This window comes from Vipera ursinii (genome assembly GCF_947247035.1).
Source record: "Vipera ursinii genome assembly, chromosome: 3".
NCBI classification, from domain to species: Eukaryota; Metazoa; Chordata; class Lepidosauria; order Squamata; family Viperidae; genus Vipera; species Vipera ursinii.
In genome coordinates this window covers 173149901-173167755 of record NC_139516.1, presented here as the reverse complement: position 1 = coordinate 173167755, position 17855 = coordinate 173149901, and the positions used below count along the sequence as shown (strand labels likewise).

At 35.7% G+C, this 17855-nt stretch overlaps 1 protein-coding gene across 6 annotated transcripts in view; it reads left to right on the top strand.

Annotated features, from left to right (window-relative positions):
* Positions 1-17855, top strand: part of RB1CC1 (RB1 inducible coiled-coil 1) — a 57340-nt gene that overhangs the window by 8558 nt on the left and 30927 nt on the right. For 5 of the 6 annotated variants that reach the window (XR_014492049.1, XM_083358947.1, XM_083358946.1 and 2 more), the window contains exons 2-9: positions 547-659; positions 2808-2937; positions 3394-3520; positions 3605-3775; positions 6927-7129; positions 8824-9256; positions 14863-15033; positions 17297-17481. Coding sequence is in view for 5 of the 6 variants with exons in the window: in XM_083358947.1 (XP_083215073.1) it covers positions 2867-2937; positions 3394-3520; positions 3605-3775; positions 6927-7129; positions 8824-9256; positions 14863-15033; positions 17297-17481 (1361 nt within the window). In the remaining variant the exon portion in view is untranslated. Of the gene's footprint in view, positions 1-546; positions 660-2340; positions 2938-3393; positions 3521-3604; positions 3776-6926; positions 7130-8823; positions 9257-14862; positions 15034-17296; positions 17482-17855 lie in introns of those variants that run through there. The other variant, XM_083358945.1, reaches the window with a different exon arrangement.

Genomic DNA, 17855 nt, shown 5'->3' with positions numbered 1-17855 from the left:
TCAAAGTGGAAAGATTGCAGAGGAAGGAATTACAAGAGAGCAAGCAGGTACAGGATGGGTGTTTGAGTAGACCTCTTGTGGCTGCTGGCAGGAGCACATTGCTTTCAATGTATATTCCCTATTGTGGGCCTACTTACTCTCTTGCAATGCTTTCCTCTTCAGTGAATGTACATACAAGTATTAATTCCCTTTTTTGTTGTTTATCCCAGTGTCAGGTGAGCATTCCAAAGGACAAGGAAATGGTTAGGGGGCCAAAAGCCTAAATTGTGACTGATTAGTCTTGTCAGTTTCAAGCTAGCTATCCCAGTGCTGGGGAGGGAGGTCATGGTCACATGATTTCCTATTTAGTGACCACTTCGCTGATCAATGGAGTTGCCTGTCTCAATTTTCACTAACTGAAATCTATCAATATTGTTCCATTCTATATGTCACAGTTTAATGTTCTCTAAATAAAGATATTTTAATAGGGTTTCCACTGACTGAAATGTAATTATTAACTAGTTTCCTTTTGCATATATATTCACAATTTCTGTTTTTCACTGTTAGGTGTTTGATGCTCCAGAAACAACATTCTTTTGCCAAAGTCTAATGAGGAAAATACTTTGTTTAGCAATCCGGCTATTTATAAAGGCAGTGATACCTCCATGCAGTTCCTGAAGGTAAACTTTCTGTCTTGCTTTCAATATAAGATTCATACAGACTCATAATAGCTCCCACTACTATATTAAGGTTTACTTTTGTGGAGTTTTTATCCTTTTAATATAATTTTGTGATAACTTACCCTGACAACTTTTAATAGTGTTTCTGGTCAACTTATACCAGCATTGCTCTTACAGTTTGCAAATTATTGTAAGTAGAAAACACTGAATTTAGCCTGAATTATGGAGTAATTATTGGGGAATAAGAATAAGACAAAAATGTTTAGAAATCAAAACAACTTTTATTTGGTACACTGGCATAGCATCAGATGAAGATCTAATTATCGGGAAGCTCAGTCAGTGATAGATAACAATATCCCTTTGGGTGGACAAGGAGGAAATAGTGAATAATATTAATAAATGCTTAGGCTGCTACAATGTGGCTTGAAGGATGTATTGTAAAGGACCACTTAGAATGAGTCTGTGAGATGAACAGTTTGGTCCCTGAAAGGATTACTTCTGTATAGCATTACTGAAGTAAAATCCAGTACCTCCAATGCAAAAATGTAATTATCAGTGATTTATTTGAATGGCAAACTACTAGTATTATTGTAGGGAAAACTACCATGATCTTAAATACTATTAAAATTCCTGCCCAGCTCTGTTGATTGATCCTTAATCACATTCTCTAATAAAATATATTTAAATTAGGGCATTTGGGTGATCAAACCATGAATAACAGAGTTCTAGGCTAAGCTCTATTTTTGTTTCAATAATTGATTTAGGATAAAAGGTTTGCTTTCCAACGAGTTACACTACCTCTGGCCAGTGAGCCCATTTAGAGTAGTATTGGCAATATAAAAAGCTATAAGGCAGAAAACTATATAAAACATTCTTATGTCCTATACCCGAGTGTAAATTATGGGCAACAAAAATTTCCAAATGGAGATAATGAGATTCTAACATATTCAGTAGTAGTTCTGTTTTTTTCTGTATTCTGAGAAATAAAAGTATTGGGTATGATCGTTTTCTCTTAATATGAGAGAAAATTTGAAATTACGATGGCACAGAGGGATTTACAACCCATAGCCAAACGTAAGGCTATTGCAGCACCCCTTCAGTCACAATTGCAGTCTGGGCTCATGGCAACCTGTTTGTACTAATGACAGGTTGCCAAACACCCTGCAATCATATGATTGCCATGTACAATACTTCCTGCCAGCTTCCCCAGTAAGTCAACAGAGAAGGCTGCAAACCACTGCCACATGGCTAGCTGAAAAAGATCTATCCTGAAATCCAACCTTGGATTTCTGCTTGGATTTTGGGATGGTCTTTCTTCAGTCAGCCTACCTGAGAGCTAAAGCTAAGGCTGGGTGAAGAATGTCCCTCACAAAGAGACTTCTTCACCCAGCGTCTTTGAGAGCGAAAGCACTGCCCGATGGATTGATATCACCCTGCATGGGGTGGAGTCTCTCCAGCAGGCAGGAGGAAAATTGCAGCATTGGGCTTGAGAAAAGAAGGCTTAGATCACAAAGATTTGTGCTTTTTTTCCCCCCCAGCCAAGTGCCACAGTTCCCTTCTGTGCGTGTAAAAGAGACGCTTGCACCCCGTTCAGTAGGCAGTTCTTTCCATCTGTTTAAAGGACCGTGTGGTTGCTTAATGACCACACATGAGAAAGCTAGGATGCCGTGGTAAAGTTGAGTCGGGTTACACGGTAACCTACTTAATGACTGCAACAATTTACAACCTAAATTCCAGGCTGAATTGTGGTTGAATTAGATTTGGGAAGACCCAGGTTCAAGTCCACTTTCAGGTAGAAAAGCTCACTGGGTGACTTTGGGCTAGGCACTATCCCTCAGCTTATTGTAGCCTATCACTCAGAGGGTTGAAAGAGAAAAGACGATAGGGAGTGCAGTCTGTGCCACCTGCAGGAGGTTTCTGTTTTTATTTATTTGAACAGAAATAAAATTCTTTGTGAATGGAGACTGGAGACTACCTGTTCCATATAGGGATATCAAGACTGATATATGTTGGTTCTGTGTCTTTTATATTTGTCATGTAATATATGCATGAATAATATCTTGACTAGAGCTAAATGATTTAGATAATTTCAGTATTTCTGACTAATACTGTTAAGGAGTTGGATTTTTTTGTTTTTGTTTTTTACAGTTTCAAAATAATAATAGCAAAGTCAAAGGTATAAGTTTCAGAAACCTAAAGAAGTCACGATGAAGTTATATGTATTTCTGGTCAACACTGGAACCACCCTTACCTTTGATACAGAACTTGCAGTACAGAAGTAAGGCATTTTTTAAAAAAAATATTCTAAAAGTAATATTTTGCTAGATTAACTTTCTGTCCCTAGGTATTGGAAACTTTGGAGTTGAGAATTGAAGCAGAACCATTATTAAAATACATCTGTAGCTTCTCTGTGGTGTGTGGAATAAGCCTTTCACTAATGTAGTTACAAGGAGACATATTTGAAACTTTGCTGGAAACTCACTGTCTTTTGATTTTGCTTTGGTTAATTTTTTTGTAAAACAGCACATGAGTTGTATTTTTTGTTACAGTGGTAATATAGAATATATGTCTGTTATAGAGTTTGGATAAACTTTTGCATGTTGCTAACAAATTAAAGGTTGACAAAGTAAAAATTGACATTTTCCATTAATCTTTTAAATAAGGACTAAAAATCCCTTAGTTTTTTTTAAAAAAAAACATTTGATACAAAATATGTTTTTTATTGTTTTATTAGTGTGGCTGATCTTAAACAAGCAATTCAAAACAAATACAGGATAGCCATTCAGTATCAGGTACTGGTTGTCAATGGTGGCGAATGTATGGCAGCTGACAGAAAAGTCTGTAGTTACAGTGCTGGAACGGTAAATATTCAGATAATTTTTAAAATATTTGAATTATTAAATAATGAAAAGAAAGTTGAAATAACTTATTTTATTTTAATACAGGATACAAACCCAATTTTCCTCTTCAATAAAGAAATGATCTTGTGTGAACGTCCTCCAGCCATACCTAAAACAACATTTTTAGCAGAAAATGAGATGGAAATAAAAGTTGAAGAATCCCTTATGATGCCTGCGGTTTTTCACACAGTAGCTTCACGAACACAGCTTGCTGTGGTAAGCAACTTAAAATCTTTTAACAACTTTTATGCAGTTTTGTGATAGAAATATTCAATAAGACACAGCTAGTCTAAAATATTGTAAAATCATTTGTAAATCCAGATATTTTTGTTCTTTCATCTTTATGTTAATATGTTTTGTATCTTTATGTATACTTGAATTAAAGTATACATCAATATACAAAACATAACAAAGATGAAAGAACAAAAATATCTGGATTACAAATTTTGAATCCCCTGTGTTAATAATTATCAGATTTGTTTTAGAAATAATTACAGACTTAAAGATTAGGATGAACTTTGTGGGAAAAGGAAAAGGCTGTGTACCCAAATTAGATATGTGCCAAATATATGGAATTCATCTATCAGAATTCTGTAGCAAGCATGGACATTTTTCTGTATTTTGGGAGTTGAAGTCCACACATGAAGCATATTTGATTTGATGTAGAATAGGTATTGATGGTTCAGAAGTGCACGAGCCCAGTGAATATACTTATTTAATTCTAGTTAATATCTAACTCTTAATGCCCTTACTAAATCCATTTTGTTCTTTAGGTTTTTCAAAAATGTTTTTTTTCTTTGAATGGAAACCCACTCTTAAATTTGCACAAGTTACCGTATTTTTCGGACCATAAGACGCACCTGACCATAAGACGCACCCAGTTTTTAGAGCAGGAAAACAAGAAAAAAAATATTCTGAACCAAATAGTACCGGTATACTAGGAAGGAAGGAGGGGAGAGAGAGAGAGAGAAGGAAGGAAGGAAGGAGGGAGGGAGGAAGGAAGGAAGAAAGATAGAGAGAGAGAAAGAAAGAAAGAAAGAAAGAAAGAAAGAAAGAAAGAAAGAAAAAGAGGAGAGAGAGAAAGAAGGAAGGAAGGAAGGAAGGAAGGAAGAAAAAAGGAAGGAAGAAAGGAGGGAGGATGGAGGGAGCAAGGAAGAGAGAGAAGGAAGGAAGGAAGGAAGAGAGAAGGAAGGAAGAAAGAAAGGAGGGAGGGAGGGAGGAAGAAAGAGAGAAAGAAAGAAAGGTAGGTACCGGTAGTTTCTTTTCCCTGAATAGGTTTTCTAAGATGCCAAAGCAATTTCAAACAATTAGCAGTATTATCTTGCAAATGGGAAATCACTTCCAATAAACTTCGCAGAGAAACCTGCAGGGACAACTCCTCACGGCTTTGCCTATGAGGTTTAGTTTAGCAAAAACTTTCTTTAGCAGCGAGGTAAAAGAAAGAAAATGTGCGCGCGCAGGGAGGGGGAGGCATGGCAGGCACCTTCGTATTTCCTCCCCTGCCGACCAATCACAGGGGCGGGGTGGAGAATTCCACGTCTTCATTCAGTCACGTCTCTCCAATGGAGCTGATGGACTGCGTTGACTGAACGAGTGTTTTCGCTTACCTTCGGACCATAAGACGCACCTCGTTTTTCCACCCACTTTTGGGAGGGGAAAAGTGCGTCTTATGGTCCGAAAAATACGGTACTTGTTTTAAGGAAGGAATTTAGGGTAAAGAGCAGCACAGAAGCAAATGTACTCTTTGCTATGGGAGAGGCAGGTTCTTGAGCTGTGTGAACACTTTAATTGTGTTTGCAGAATAAAGAAACTTGGCTGTGCAATAAGATATCTAGATTTCATACATCTTCTCTTCATCAAGTAGATAAAGAAACTTTTGGCACTAAGGAATTCAATTCTTTCAGGAAGAGCTCCCCAGCACTATCCCTTAAAATAGAAATTTAAGTAGCAGCTGATAATGGATATGATAGAGTAAGTATTTTTCAATTTCTGGCATTTCAAATGAGACATGTCAAATAGTAGATAATAGGGGAGTACCTTGCCTGTGCTAGCTGGGAAACAATAATCAATACAGTTTCCTAAATATCCACATTATTCGAAAATGAACTTGTTACCGGTATCTTTGTTGTCATAACATCCAATGTTAATGAAAGAAAGCTCCTGAGACAGTTTTCTATATGGGTTTTATTTTTTTGCTGGCCTTATACAATATTATTTCTACTATGAATAACTGAAATTCCATAATTTAATTTTTGTATTTTGTAAAAACAATAGTCAGGGATAGTAGCAAAACAAACATGGGTAGTCATGTTATTATTTTGAAACAATGTTTGGTTTCACTTATATAAATTATTATAGTGCTGGTGCTTATGAAAGCACAAGTATGTTTTACCAGAAATCTAAATTTATGCTAAGGGATAAAATTCCCATTACAGATACAGAGTTTTTGTTTGTTTGTTTCTTAACAGCATGCTTCTCTAATTTAATAGAAACACAGAATCAGTGATGAGGAGAAGCAGACTGTTCCTAATATATAATTTCGGAAACAACATTCTTGAGTATCTTTCTTTCTGGAACTGAACTTTTCTTTTTATCTACAAAAAAGACAAAGGATACTACAGAAAAATGAGAACTATATTGCTCCTGTCATATAGACATTTCTTCTGAGAAGGTTTACTGAAAAGGTTTAGGTGGTTTATCTCTCCTGAAGGTTTAATATTATTATTCTGGAATAAATTAAATTAAAATTAAATGTTCTGGAAGTTTTTAACAAGAGACTGGACAACCATGGTATAGGGCAGACATGTCAAACACAAGGCCCGGGGGCCGGATGCGGCCCACAAAGTGATTTCATGTGGCCCGTGAAGTCATCCTGGAAACAGTGAGGGAACGGCCCCCACTGCCTTGGCCCTGGCCCAGAGACCCTCCTTTTGCCAGAGACCCTCAGATCTGTCCCACTCCTGCCCAGGCCCCCATAGGCACCCTGGATACGAACGATGGAGAGCTGGCCACGCCCACCCAGTAGGCCATACGCACTCTGGCCACGCCCACCCTGGCCGTACCCACCTGGCCCCTTGAGGGCAACCGCAATGCTGATGCGGCCCTCAATGAAATTGAGTTTGACACCCCTGGTATAGGGTTTCTTGCCTGAGCAGGGTGTTGGACTAGAACACCAACTCCAACTCTGTTGTTGTTGTTGTTGTTATTCACAAATGCTTTCAAGGGCATTTCTTGTCATACAAGACTCACATTTTTCTTGAGCTATATTTTTATGTTTCGTATTTCTTCCCTTGGAAATGCATGTTATGTTTATATGTTTTAACTATAAAAAATAGGCTATTGATATTTAACGTATTTGTTTATACAGGAAATGTATGAAATAGCCAAAAAACTTTGCTCCTTCTGTGAAGGCCTCGTTCATGATGAACATCTTCAGCACCAAGGCTGGGCTGCTATAATGGCAAATTTGGAAGATTGCACATATTCTTATCAAAAACTGCTTTTCAAATTTGAAAATGCATATTCAAGTTACCTGCAATCCATAGATGATATTAAACTGAAACTTACACAGTAAGTTTGCCTTTTGACTCTTCAGTAAGAAGCTAATGATATAAAACTACTGAAAACTAAGTTTTATGAGTTTGTACATTGGTTTTGACTTTGTTTCATACGTTAGTTCTAGTGCTTGGTCTTTAATACCAATTGAGAGGAAAGCAGCAAGTAATTGTAATTATATTACTTAGGAATCCAAAAAACAGATGACTGAAAACATAAGTCAGCAAATGTTTGCAGTGGATTTCATTTGTTGACTTATTATTTGTGTACTGATAATTAAATTGGAAAGCATTCATGTGAACAGTTGCATATTATTAAAGCATTACAAATTATGGTAGCCTTTTTTCATAAGGAGAGGCCCCATACAGTTAAGTAAGTTTTTAGGCTTCATTATTTAAGATGAGGAGGAGGAGGAGGAGGAGGACAATGATGGATAATTATAGACTACGTGTTTGAATGTTTTGAGAGCTAATTTCCAGATAATTACATAATTTATTTTCAAACTTTCCATTCAAAATTTGAAAGAAAACAGTATTACTGTATAATTAATGTTGCTATATACATAACATTGAAAGCAATTTTGGTGCAGTGATTGCAGCATCAGTTTTGCCCTCTTTTACGACTTTTCTTGCCACAGCAGTTAAGGGTATTTTATTTTATTTTTTTTTATTTTAATTCCATTTATATCCCGCCCTTCTCCAAAGACTCAGGTCGGCTTACAAGCTTAGCAGTAGCCTTCATTCTATGTATATGCCTGCTTATTAGGGCTTTCACACACACCCCAAGCGGCATTATTACAAAGTCAGCTTAATTGCCCCCAACAATCTGGGTCCTCATTTTACCTACCTCGGAAGGATGGAAGGCTGAGTCAACCTTGAGCCTGGTGGGATGCAAACCTGCACTAATTGCAGGCAGCTGGTGTGACTTAAGGAGGCATCAGCCCACTGCTCCACCAAGGCTCTTTCTATCACTGCAGTTGTTAAATTAGTAACCCAGTTGTTAAGTGAATGTGGCTTCCCCGTTGATTTTGCTTGTCAGAAGGTTGCAAAAGGGGATTACAGGCCCTGGGAACTGCAACTGTCATAAATATGAACCAGTTGCTAAATACCAGAATTTTGATCACATGACCCTGGGGAATGCTGCAATGGTCATAAGTGTGAAAGATGGTCATAAGTCACTTTTTTCAGTGCCATTGTAACTGAATGATCACTAAACGAATGGTTGTAGGTCGAGGGCTACCTGTATGAGTTCTAGTCTAGCCTCAGGCACAAATCCAGCTGGATAATTTTGAGCCAGTTATTTTCTCTCAGTCAGTCATTTTCTCTTAGGCAAAAGCAAAGCTTTTCCAAAATCTTGCCAAGAAAATTGTGGGGACGTGTCAACACTGACTCAATGGCAGACACACATAAAATACATAACATTGATAAAGTTAGTGCAAATTAATTTTTAACTACATGATTTCCTAATTTAAATATGGATAAACATTTCACATTATTTGATATCCTTTTAAAGTATACATTAAAAATTTAGTTGTAGTGAAGAGATAATTAAGACATTTAATATTTCATTGTCTGATAAAGCCTTTGGATAAAATTAGAAGAATTAAGGTGACATTGTAGTGAAAAGACTGAAAAGCATATTATCCATGCAAGATATCACATCTTTGTTTGTTTATACTTAACAGCATTTGTTTTATTTATTTTCTCAAGCTTAGGGGCTGCTGTGTCTATTATGGCCAAGATCCCATTGCTGGAGTGCCTAACTAGACATAGTTACAGGGAGTGTTTGGAACGAATGGATTCTTCCACTGATCATGGAGGAACCGAAGGTGAAGACACTGAAAATGAGAAGTCGGCTGAAGTTATGCTTTCTCCTGATACACTTAAAATGAACAAACAATTATTGATAGCATCATTTTGCAAGTCGGTGGAACATCCAACCCCAGATGATCCAGATTTTGAAAAATTGAATGAAAACAGGGAAGCTAGTCACTATTCAGTCCAAGACAGAGATCTTTCAGTGGAGCTGAACGAAAATGATCTGCCTTCTTTTAATGTTTCACTTTTAGACTGGATAAATGTTCAAGATAGACCTAATGATGTTGAGTCCTTGGTCAGGAAATGTTTTGATTCCATGAGCAGAGTAAGTTAAATGTTTTTAAAAACGTTGTGTTCTGTTTTATAATCCTTTGAATTATTCTTTTCTATCTTGTATAACTGTTCTTGTAAGTAACTTATAGGATGTGATATCTAAAGTGGCCTTTTCATGTTTGCTTGAAAATAGTAACTACAATTCAGCATAGATTCTTACTGTGGAAGAAGAAGAAGATGTTTTTTATCCATGGCATTTTCTCCCAATAGAATTACTTTGGAGTATATAAGGTTTTTTAAATATTTATATGATATGCTAAAGGTAAAGGTAAAGGTTCCCCCGCACATGCGTGCTAGTCGTTTCCAACTCTAGAGGCCGGTGCTCATCTCCGTTTCAAAGCCGAAGAGCCAACGCTTGTCCTAGGACGTCTCCGTGGTCATGTGGCCGGCATGACTAGACGCCAAAGGCGCACGGAACGCTGTTACCTTCCCACCGTAGTGGTCCCTATTTTTCCACTTGCATTTTTACGTGCTTTCAAACTGCTAGGTTGGCAGAAGCTGGGACGAGTAACAGGCGCTCACTCTGTTACGCGGCACTCGGGATTCGACCCGCCAAACTGCCGACCATCTGATCGACAAGCTCAGCCTCCTAACCCACTGAGCCACCGCACCGCGTCCCATATGATATGCTACTTGCATATATTTTTTTTCACAAAGTTTTAATACATACCATTACTTTAACAACTAAAGCGGTGTCAAATGTTCAAGGTAAGGATGGGAGTTTTTTTTATAGGTAGTCTTTGACTTACAACCATTTGTTTAGTGACCATTTGAAGTTACAACGGCACTGAAAAAAGTGACTTATGATTGTTTTTCATACCTACAACCATTTCAGCATCCCTGTGGTCACGTGATCAAAATTCAGACACTTGGCAACTGGCATGTATTTATGATTCACTTATTAACTGTGGCAAGAAAGATCATAAAATGGAGCAAAACTCACTTAGCAAACAAAATTTTGAATTCAGCTGTGGTCATAAGTCGAGGACTACCTTTATTATATTGCTTATCTGTTGCTAGATGAGAAGAAGTTCCCTGAACACTAATCAGTGTTGCTGTCAGATCTCTCCACTGTTCCGTGAAATCATTTGAGTTGGTTTTCCTCTCAGTTGACTTCCTTCATTTCCTATGTTGATATTAAAAGACTTTTTTTTCTTAGTAGCCTGCTGAAAGGGTGATATTTGGAATTTTCATGCTGGCTAAAAAAGGGGAATGTTGCTTTTTATACAAACATATGTAGCATGATAGGCTGGCAAAAAATACTTCAAGTGAATAACTTAACTAAAAAGCTGTCTAGGTCTCTCTGATTAATTGCATAGTAGTCTATAACAGGTCTTCAAACGTGCCCTTTTTATGACTTGGGGATTTCAACTCCCAGAATTCGTCAGCCAGGCACGCTGGCTGAAAAATTTTGGGAGTTGAAGTCCACAAGTCATAAAAGGGCCATGTTTGAAGACTCCTGGTCTATAATTTCTTATCGGTAATATGAAAAACAAAACTGACTCCCCCAGATTTAGATTATTCATATAGCAATTGACTTGAGCTCATTCCCCATCCAAGCTTCAATCCATTATCAACTGATAGAATCAATACGCAGCAGCAAAAAATATGGGCTTCAAATGAAGAAAATCCAAAATCTGTAGGTTTGATCTTTGAATCCTTGGGAACAGCAATAGGATATATCTTTCTCAGACTGGTGAAGTTCAAACATTTTAGTTTTAAAACTCATAGCCCTATTCAGCATAATAGCCGATAAAGGTACTGTAACAAATGAGTGTTAGACAGCTGCGTTTAATCTGTTTCTGAAAATTATATTCTATAAATGCAAGTTGATCTTAGTAATACATGTTCTACAATTGTGTGGCATCTGACATTGATGTCTACAGATATATTGGTAATATCTGTTTCATTATTTGACATTAATTGTGTCTTCCCGTGTATTTCTGTGTTTCAAATGTTTATTCCAGATTTTGCCCTAGACTACTTTGTTTGTCATATAGAAATGCTAACCAATGTATAATTGTAATGAATTTTATATCTATTATAAAAAGTAGTAATTATTTTTTAGATTTCATGACCTATAAGTTCTCCAAAACCTTAAAAAAATCATATTTTCCCAAATGCTATTTTGTTAATTTTTATTGGGTTGATAAATTATTGTTGTTCTAGTATTGATTCTAGCAATTTAACTATAATTTTTGTGAATGTCTAGTTGTTTGCTTAACATGTATAATATGATAGGATATACCGTAAATTAACAATCAAAATTTAATTTTCATTTTCCTCCCTTTCTTTCTTCCCTCCAGGGTAGGGAGATGAAACATTGAGAAGTTTTTCTCTAACTCTATGGCTGTATGAAATTGAACTTGGTTGAATGTGATCAAAACAGTTTCTGATTTTTATCAGCTACTGTCTTTACTTCAACCAGTATTTCTGAATGTTCTAAAGATCCCCTCACTTCTTTCAAACTATCTTTTAAATAAAGGGCAAAAAAGAAATAAAAGAATATATGTATGAGTATGGAGAGAGGAAAGAAGGTGAACATACCTAGAGTGTGACTGGCCCAAAGTCATACAGTTGGCTTGCAGCTCTCACTGTTGAGGAAATTGCTCTTTATTTTTTAAAGATGTAGTCATATATTTTTTTAATATGCATCCTGTCCTTCAAATGAACATGGTTTTCAGGGAGTACAGTTTACCCTGTATACAGTTTAACTGACTACCTTAAGTTATTGTAAATTCTGTAGAATACTTAAGATTTGTTTTGCTCTGTAAGTGCCCCGAGAATATCTCTTGATAGATGAGTTCATTATGGTAAAATTGTTATTAAATTGTTATTAAATTGTTAAAAAATTGTTCCACAAAGAGCAAAATAAGAGCCTTGGTGGAGCAGTGGGCTAATGCCTCCTTAAGTAACACCAGCTGCCTGCAATTAGTGCAGGTTCGCATCCCACCAGGCTCAAGGTTGACTCAGCCTTCCATCCTTCCGAGGTAGGTAAAATGAGGACCCAGATTGTTGGGGGCAATAAGCTGACTTTGTAATAATGCTGCTTGGGGGAGGGGGCGAAAGCCCTAATAAGCAGGCATATACATAGAATGAAGGCTATTGCTAAGCACATTGATTTGTGCTTAGATTGTAAACCGCCTTGAGTCTTCGGAGAAGGGCGGGATATAAATGGGATTAAAAAAAAATGTAGTAAATTGAATTGCATAAAGATATCAAGGACTAGTATAAAAATACAAATGATTTTGAGTTGATCTGTGCTGTCCTTTAAATATTTTAAATAGCTGCTGGATTGAATTAATTTATGGATTAAAGGATGGTACTATGAGTGATAACTTCAAATGTCAGTCTGTTTTATTAGAGGAAATAGGTTAATCATATCGAATGCTAACATGCTAATAAATGGGCATGACTTAGACATTTGCTTTGAAAAAGATTCAGAGTAAGACACTATTAGAGGCTTTGTTTTAAAAGAAACCAGGATTGTATAATTTTAAGGAACTAAACGGCAAGATATAAATAGTTTACTAATGTTGCGCTTTTAAGACAATTTCATAATATAAATCTCATTTAATTGAGTTCTGCCCTCCTGCAACCTTTATAGTAGGTTTCTGTATATGCTACCCTGTGGGCTATCTTTTGTAGAAGCCATTTTTCAATGTTTAATGTTTTATGGTGCTCCAGTGGAAGAGGAGAGGAGGAAAACCTCTTCTGCTTAAGAAATGTGATTACATGAAGGTCATTTTTATCTGTTACATGTTTCTTATTAAGAAAATCTAGCTTAAAATGTACAAGTTTCAGATTACATCATATTACTTACAGTGTGTGTGTTTGGATACAGATATGTATTATGAGTGGTCCCACAATCAGCCAGATGTTTAGCCTAGTTTTGACATTTTTATTTACCTATCAAGTCCTTCCCAAGAACTTGGAATAGGCCGATATTGTTGCTTGATGATGTTAAAAGTATTGTTGGGGAGTGTAATAAAGATATTAGAATGCAATTTGGCATCAATGTGTGCAATTATAGCCATAATGGCAAGAAAATTGTTGAAGATGATGGAATACAGCTTAACAATGAAGATTTGATAACAGCAGTGATACCAGAAGAAGGCTACAAATATTTCGGGGATTTGAAAGCTTCCAATTTATTACAAAATGAAGTCAAAATACTTCTAAATATATTATAGAATCATAAGGCTGGAATGGGGCCTTGGAGGTCTTCTAGTCCAACCCTTTGCCCAAGGCAGGAGTCCTTATAGCATCTCAAATAAGTGGTCATCTTGTAAATCTCAAAAGATGGAGCACCCATAACTCCAAGAGGGATGCTGTTCTATTGATCATTCATTCTCACTGTTAGGCAATTCCTCCAGATTTAATCTCCATCCCATTTCTTCCACCCATTACTCCTTATCCTGCCCTCAGGTGCTACAGAGAATCAAACAAGTTCTGAAAATTTTGAAAACTAAGCTAAATGATGGAAGCATCATTAAAGTGATTAGTACTTGAGCAGTCCCTAATATCTGATATACCGCAGGAATAGTTGACACGACCCAGATAGAATTTGATAATTTGGATCAGAAGACAAGAAAACTAATAATGCACCATGCTTTGCACCCCAAAAGTGGTACTGATTGGCTTTATTTGCCAAAAGCTAAAATGGGTAGAGGACTTCTACAGATTAAACAAATTGGAGGAAGAAAACATGGCCTGAATGACTACATTAAGAAAAGCCAAGAACCTTTGATGAAGGCAGTCAAGAGGAAGGCCAGATATAGAAAAGAAATAACTTAAAACCGATTTGTTTATTGGAAGAAAATGCCAATGCATGATCAATATTTGAAGGATATTAAAGAAAAAGCTAATAAAAAACCTCATATGGAATTAGTTAAGATCAGGAGTGTTTAAAAAAAACCCTGAAGGGCTTATTTTACGACTCACAACAAACTTTGCCAACTTTCATGAAGGCAAAAATTCAACATGTTAGAACCGCCAATGTCACCTTTGTAGTGAAAAGGATGAAACAATTGACCATTCTGATCAGTGGTTACCGCAAAATTTCACAAACTAACTACAAGCAGCATCATGACCAAGTCACCAGAATTCATTAGAAACTTTGCCAGATGCTTTCAAACAGACAAGCACCTTGTTCATAACATGCCTGATATGTAGTTATTGAAAAGAAGAAAGTCTGGTTCATTGACATTGCTATTCCAGGTGATGCTAGGATTGAGTAAAAACAATGGAAAAAAATTATGAAATACCAAGACTTGCAGATCAAAGTTGAACATTTATGGAAAAAGAAATCTGTTACACCAATCTTGTTTAGAATCCTCAGGTTAATACTTAAAGGACTGAATTTATTGGACCTGAGTACTCTAATTTTACAAAGGATCACCCTGCTTGGAACTGCCTATATTCTTAAACGTTACCTTAAAAATTCTTAGGTCCTTGGTTAAGACTTGAATTACTAAGTTTTCACTGTTCTTAGACTGTGAATCTAATATAGATTACCCACATATATTAATTTCCCCATAATTTTCTTTCCATAAGAAGTGATTGATTAGGCATTAAATTTGTCTTTTTGTTTTTCAGCTTGATCCAAGAATTATTCAGCCTTTTTTGGCAGACTGTAGACAGACGATTGCCAAATTAGATAATCAGAACATGAAGGCTATTAAGGGACTGGAGGATAGGCTTTATGCGCTGGACCAGATGATAGCTAGCTGCAGCAGGCTCGTTAATGAACAAAAAGAACTTGCTCAGGTAAGTGGTAGTTGTTTTGAATTTGGCAAGATAGCTTTTTTTATAATAATAGTAAATTCTGAAAAATGTTCAATAAATTAGATTTGTTTAGATTAAACTGTGTCCTTTATCTTAACAGAAGATAAATTTGAAATTAAACTTTTTTTATCAGAGATACGAATATCTTCCTACAACAGTATGAAATTCACTACCTCATTCTTTAGTTCAGGTACTGAATTGGTATGGAGATTTTAGTATAAATTTATTTGCTTCCCAACTCCCAGTTATTCTAAGAGTCTTTAAAGGCATCACAGAGGTTTTCAAGAACTATGCACGTCAGATTTAAGTTCTGTACCTCTGATGTATTACCACTTTTTTGTGTTATTTAGCATTGCAATCATGATTGAAGTCAGTGACCACTTGTACTGAAATTAATATCTGATGTGTCCGATGTACACAGATACATTTCCTGTTGTTTCTTTGAATTAGAGGTATGCTTTGCAGAAGCTACTGAATTGAATTATCCAAAGAATCAGCCATAAAACATAAGGAAATCACAATTCAACAATTGGAAATAGATTAATTCTATCAAATTATGAAATACTTTTCCTCATATGTAGGAACTACCTCTTCCCTAAATGTAAAGAATTAAAAACTTAATTCTAGATGGAGCATTTGGAATGTATTAAGATTTTAGAATTTACCCTATTATGATTATTTTGTTTTTAATTCTCTGCTTTTTTATGATTGCTGCTTGGAGCCATGGGGAGTAGAACACCATAGGAATATTAATAATAATATAAATATTATGGCTGAATAGACAATTTAAAATTTGCTATGCATAATGCATTAGCACAGGGCAGCTCCCATCCTTGAAGTTTTGTATCTTTTTTCTTTTAGATTTTTCCTCCACCTTTATTATTTTTCTAAATAAGGCAGTGAGCTTAAGCTCAACATGTCTGCTTTGAAGATTTAACGTGGTTGTCTGGTGACCTTATTGGAGAGTTGTCTGTGCACATATACACAATTTGAATAACCAGAAAAAGCCTTCAAACTAATTATGCTGAACCTTTCAAAGAAACATCCATTTTAAATGCTTCCATAGTCCTAACATATTCCAGTTATATAATCTTCTTTTTTCCTAGGTTAGATTGATTTGCAGTCTTATTCCAATCTGATATAGGGGCTGGGATCCCAAAAACTAAACATCCCAAGTTTTAAAGGTTTACCTTACTTATTTGTTTTTAAGAATAGCTTTACTGGGCCCATCTTATCACACAATACTTTTTGTAGTTGTCCTTTTCAAAACTTCTTCCCCACATGTTGTGCAAAACTATTTAAGAGTTAAAAAGTTGCAACAAAAATGCATAAATATTTCTAAAATCAATGAGTTAAGAAAGTAGTTCACAATAGCACTATAAATGCAAATAACAGAATACTAATGAAGAAACTATTAATAAAAATCTCTAAATATTTAAAAACAATAGCAGAATTAGTAACCTATGACTAAATTACTGAAGTAAAAATAAACAAGACTGTTGGTACTTAGTAAGTTATTCAGAATGGTGAGAAAACTAATCAATATACAATTAATGACTGCAATTATTTCTGTATTTAAATGAGAGTTGGATATAATTCAAACAAAAATAAAATAAAAGTAGGTAGTTTCTTAATGCATAATTACATGTGTATATAACATTCATTCAATACGGTCAGTAGGTGGCAATATATTATAAGGATTCTTTTATTTAGTTTCTAACATAATGCAACCTTGTTAAACTTAAATTACCTGATGCATTTTTATTGATAAAGTCATTTGGTATCCTTTAGAATATTTTTATATGAAGATATGAAACAATTATTTAGAGCAGAATTCTCGTACCCCCAGGCCACAAGCTGGCATCAGTTTGTGGCCCTTGAGGAAACGGTCTGTGCAAGTGAACAAAGACCCATCCAGCACGCGCGGGATCCAGGCAGTGTGTGCACTCATGCCCCCAATCCCAAAAAACCCTCCCTCCGTGGAACAGGTCCCTAGCACCCAAAAGATTGGAGCCGTTGATCTAGAGTATTCTTATTATTTTGCAAGATCTTAAAGGAGGCTACTGTAGTTTTCTGAAACCATTTTAGCTATTAGTATAGATAGAAAACAATTGTCCATAGGTGATTCTGATTTGCGAAAAAGTAATGTATGTCTTCTGAAGTTATTGGGAATGAATTAACATAACATTTATTTGACACAGAACAAAAAAATGTTTCTATTTTTAAATCAATTTATTTTATTAAGGGATTTTTGGCTAACCAGAAGAGAGCAGAGAACTTGAAAGATCCTTCTGTACTACCTGACTTGTGCTTGAGCCATGCAAATCAACTGATGATCATGTTAACTAATCACAGGAAACTTTTAGATATTAAACAAAAATGTACTACTGCCAAACAAGAACTTGCAAATAATTTACAAGTCCGACTAAAGTAAGTGAAGCTATTGCAGTAATGTATTTTACCCCATGTATTTTTTTAATTGTATGTGTACTACTATTATAATTACAGTTTAGAAATTATATCTCAAATTCTTTCTTTCTTTCTTTCTTTCTTTCTTTCTTTCTTTCTTTCTTTCTCTCTCTCTTTCTTTCTTTCTTTCTTTCTTTCTTTCTTTCTTTCTTTCTTTCTTTCTTTCTTTCTCTCAGAACTATAGAGTTATTATATTCAGGAACCAGCAATTTATTTTGCTGCTATCCACAAAGTTTACAAGCTTCCTTTGCAATTGAGTGCATAGATTTGACTTCTTTTATTGTAATATCAAGTCTTCAATAGGTCCCTAGCACTAGTAAAATGTATATCTGATT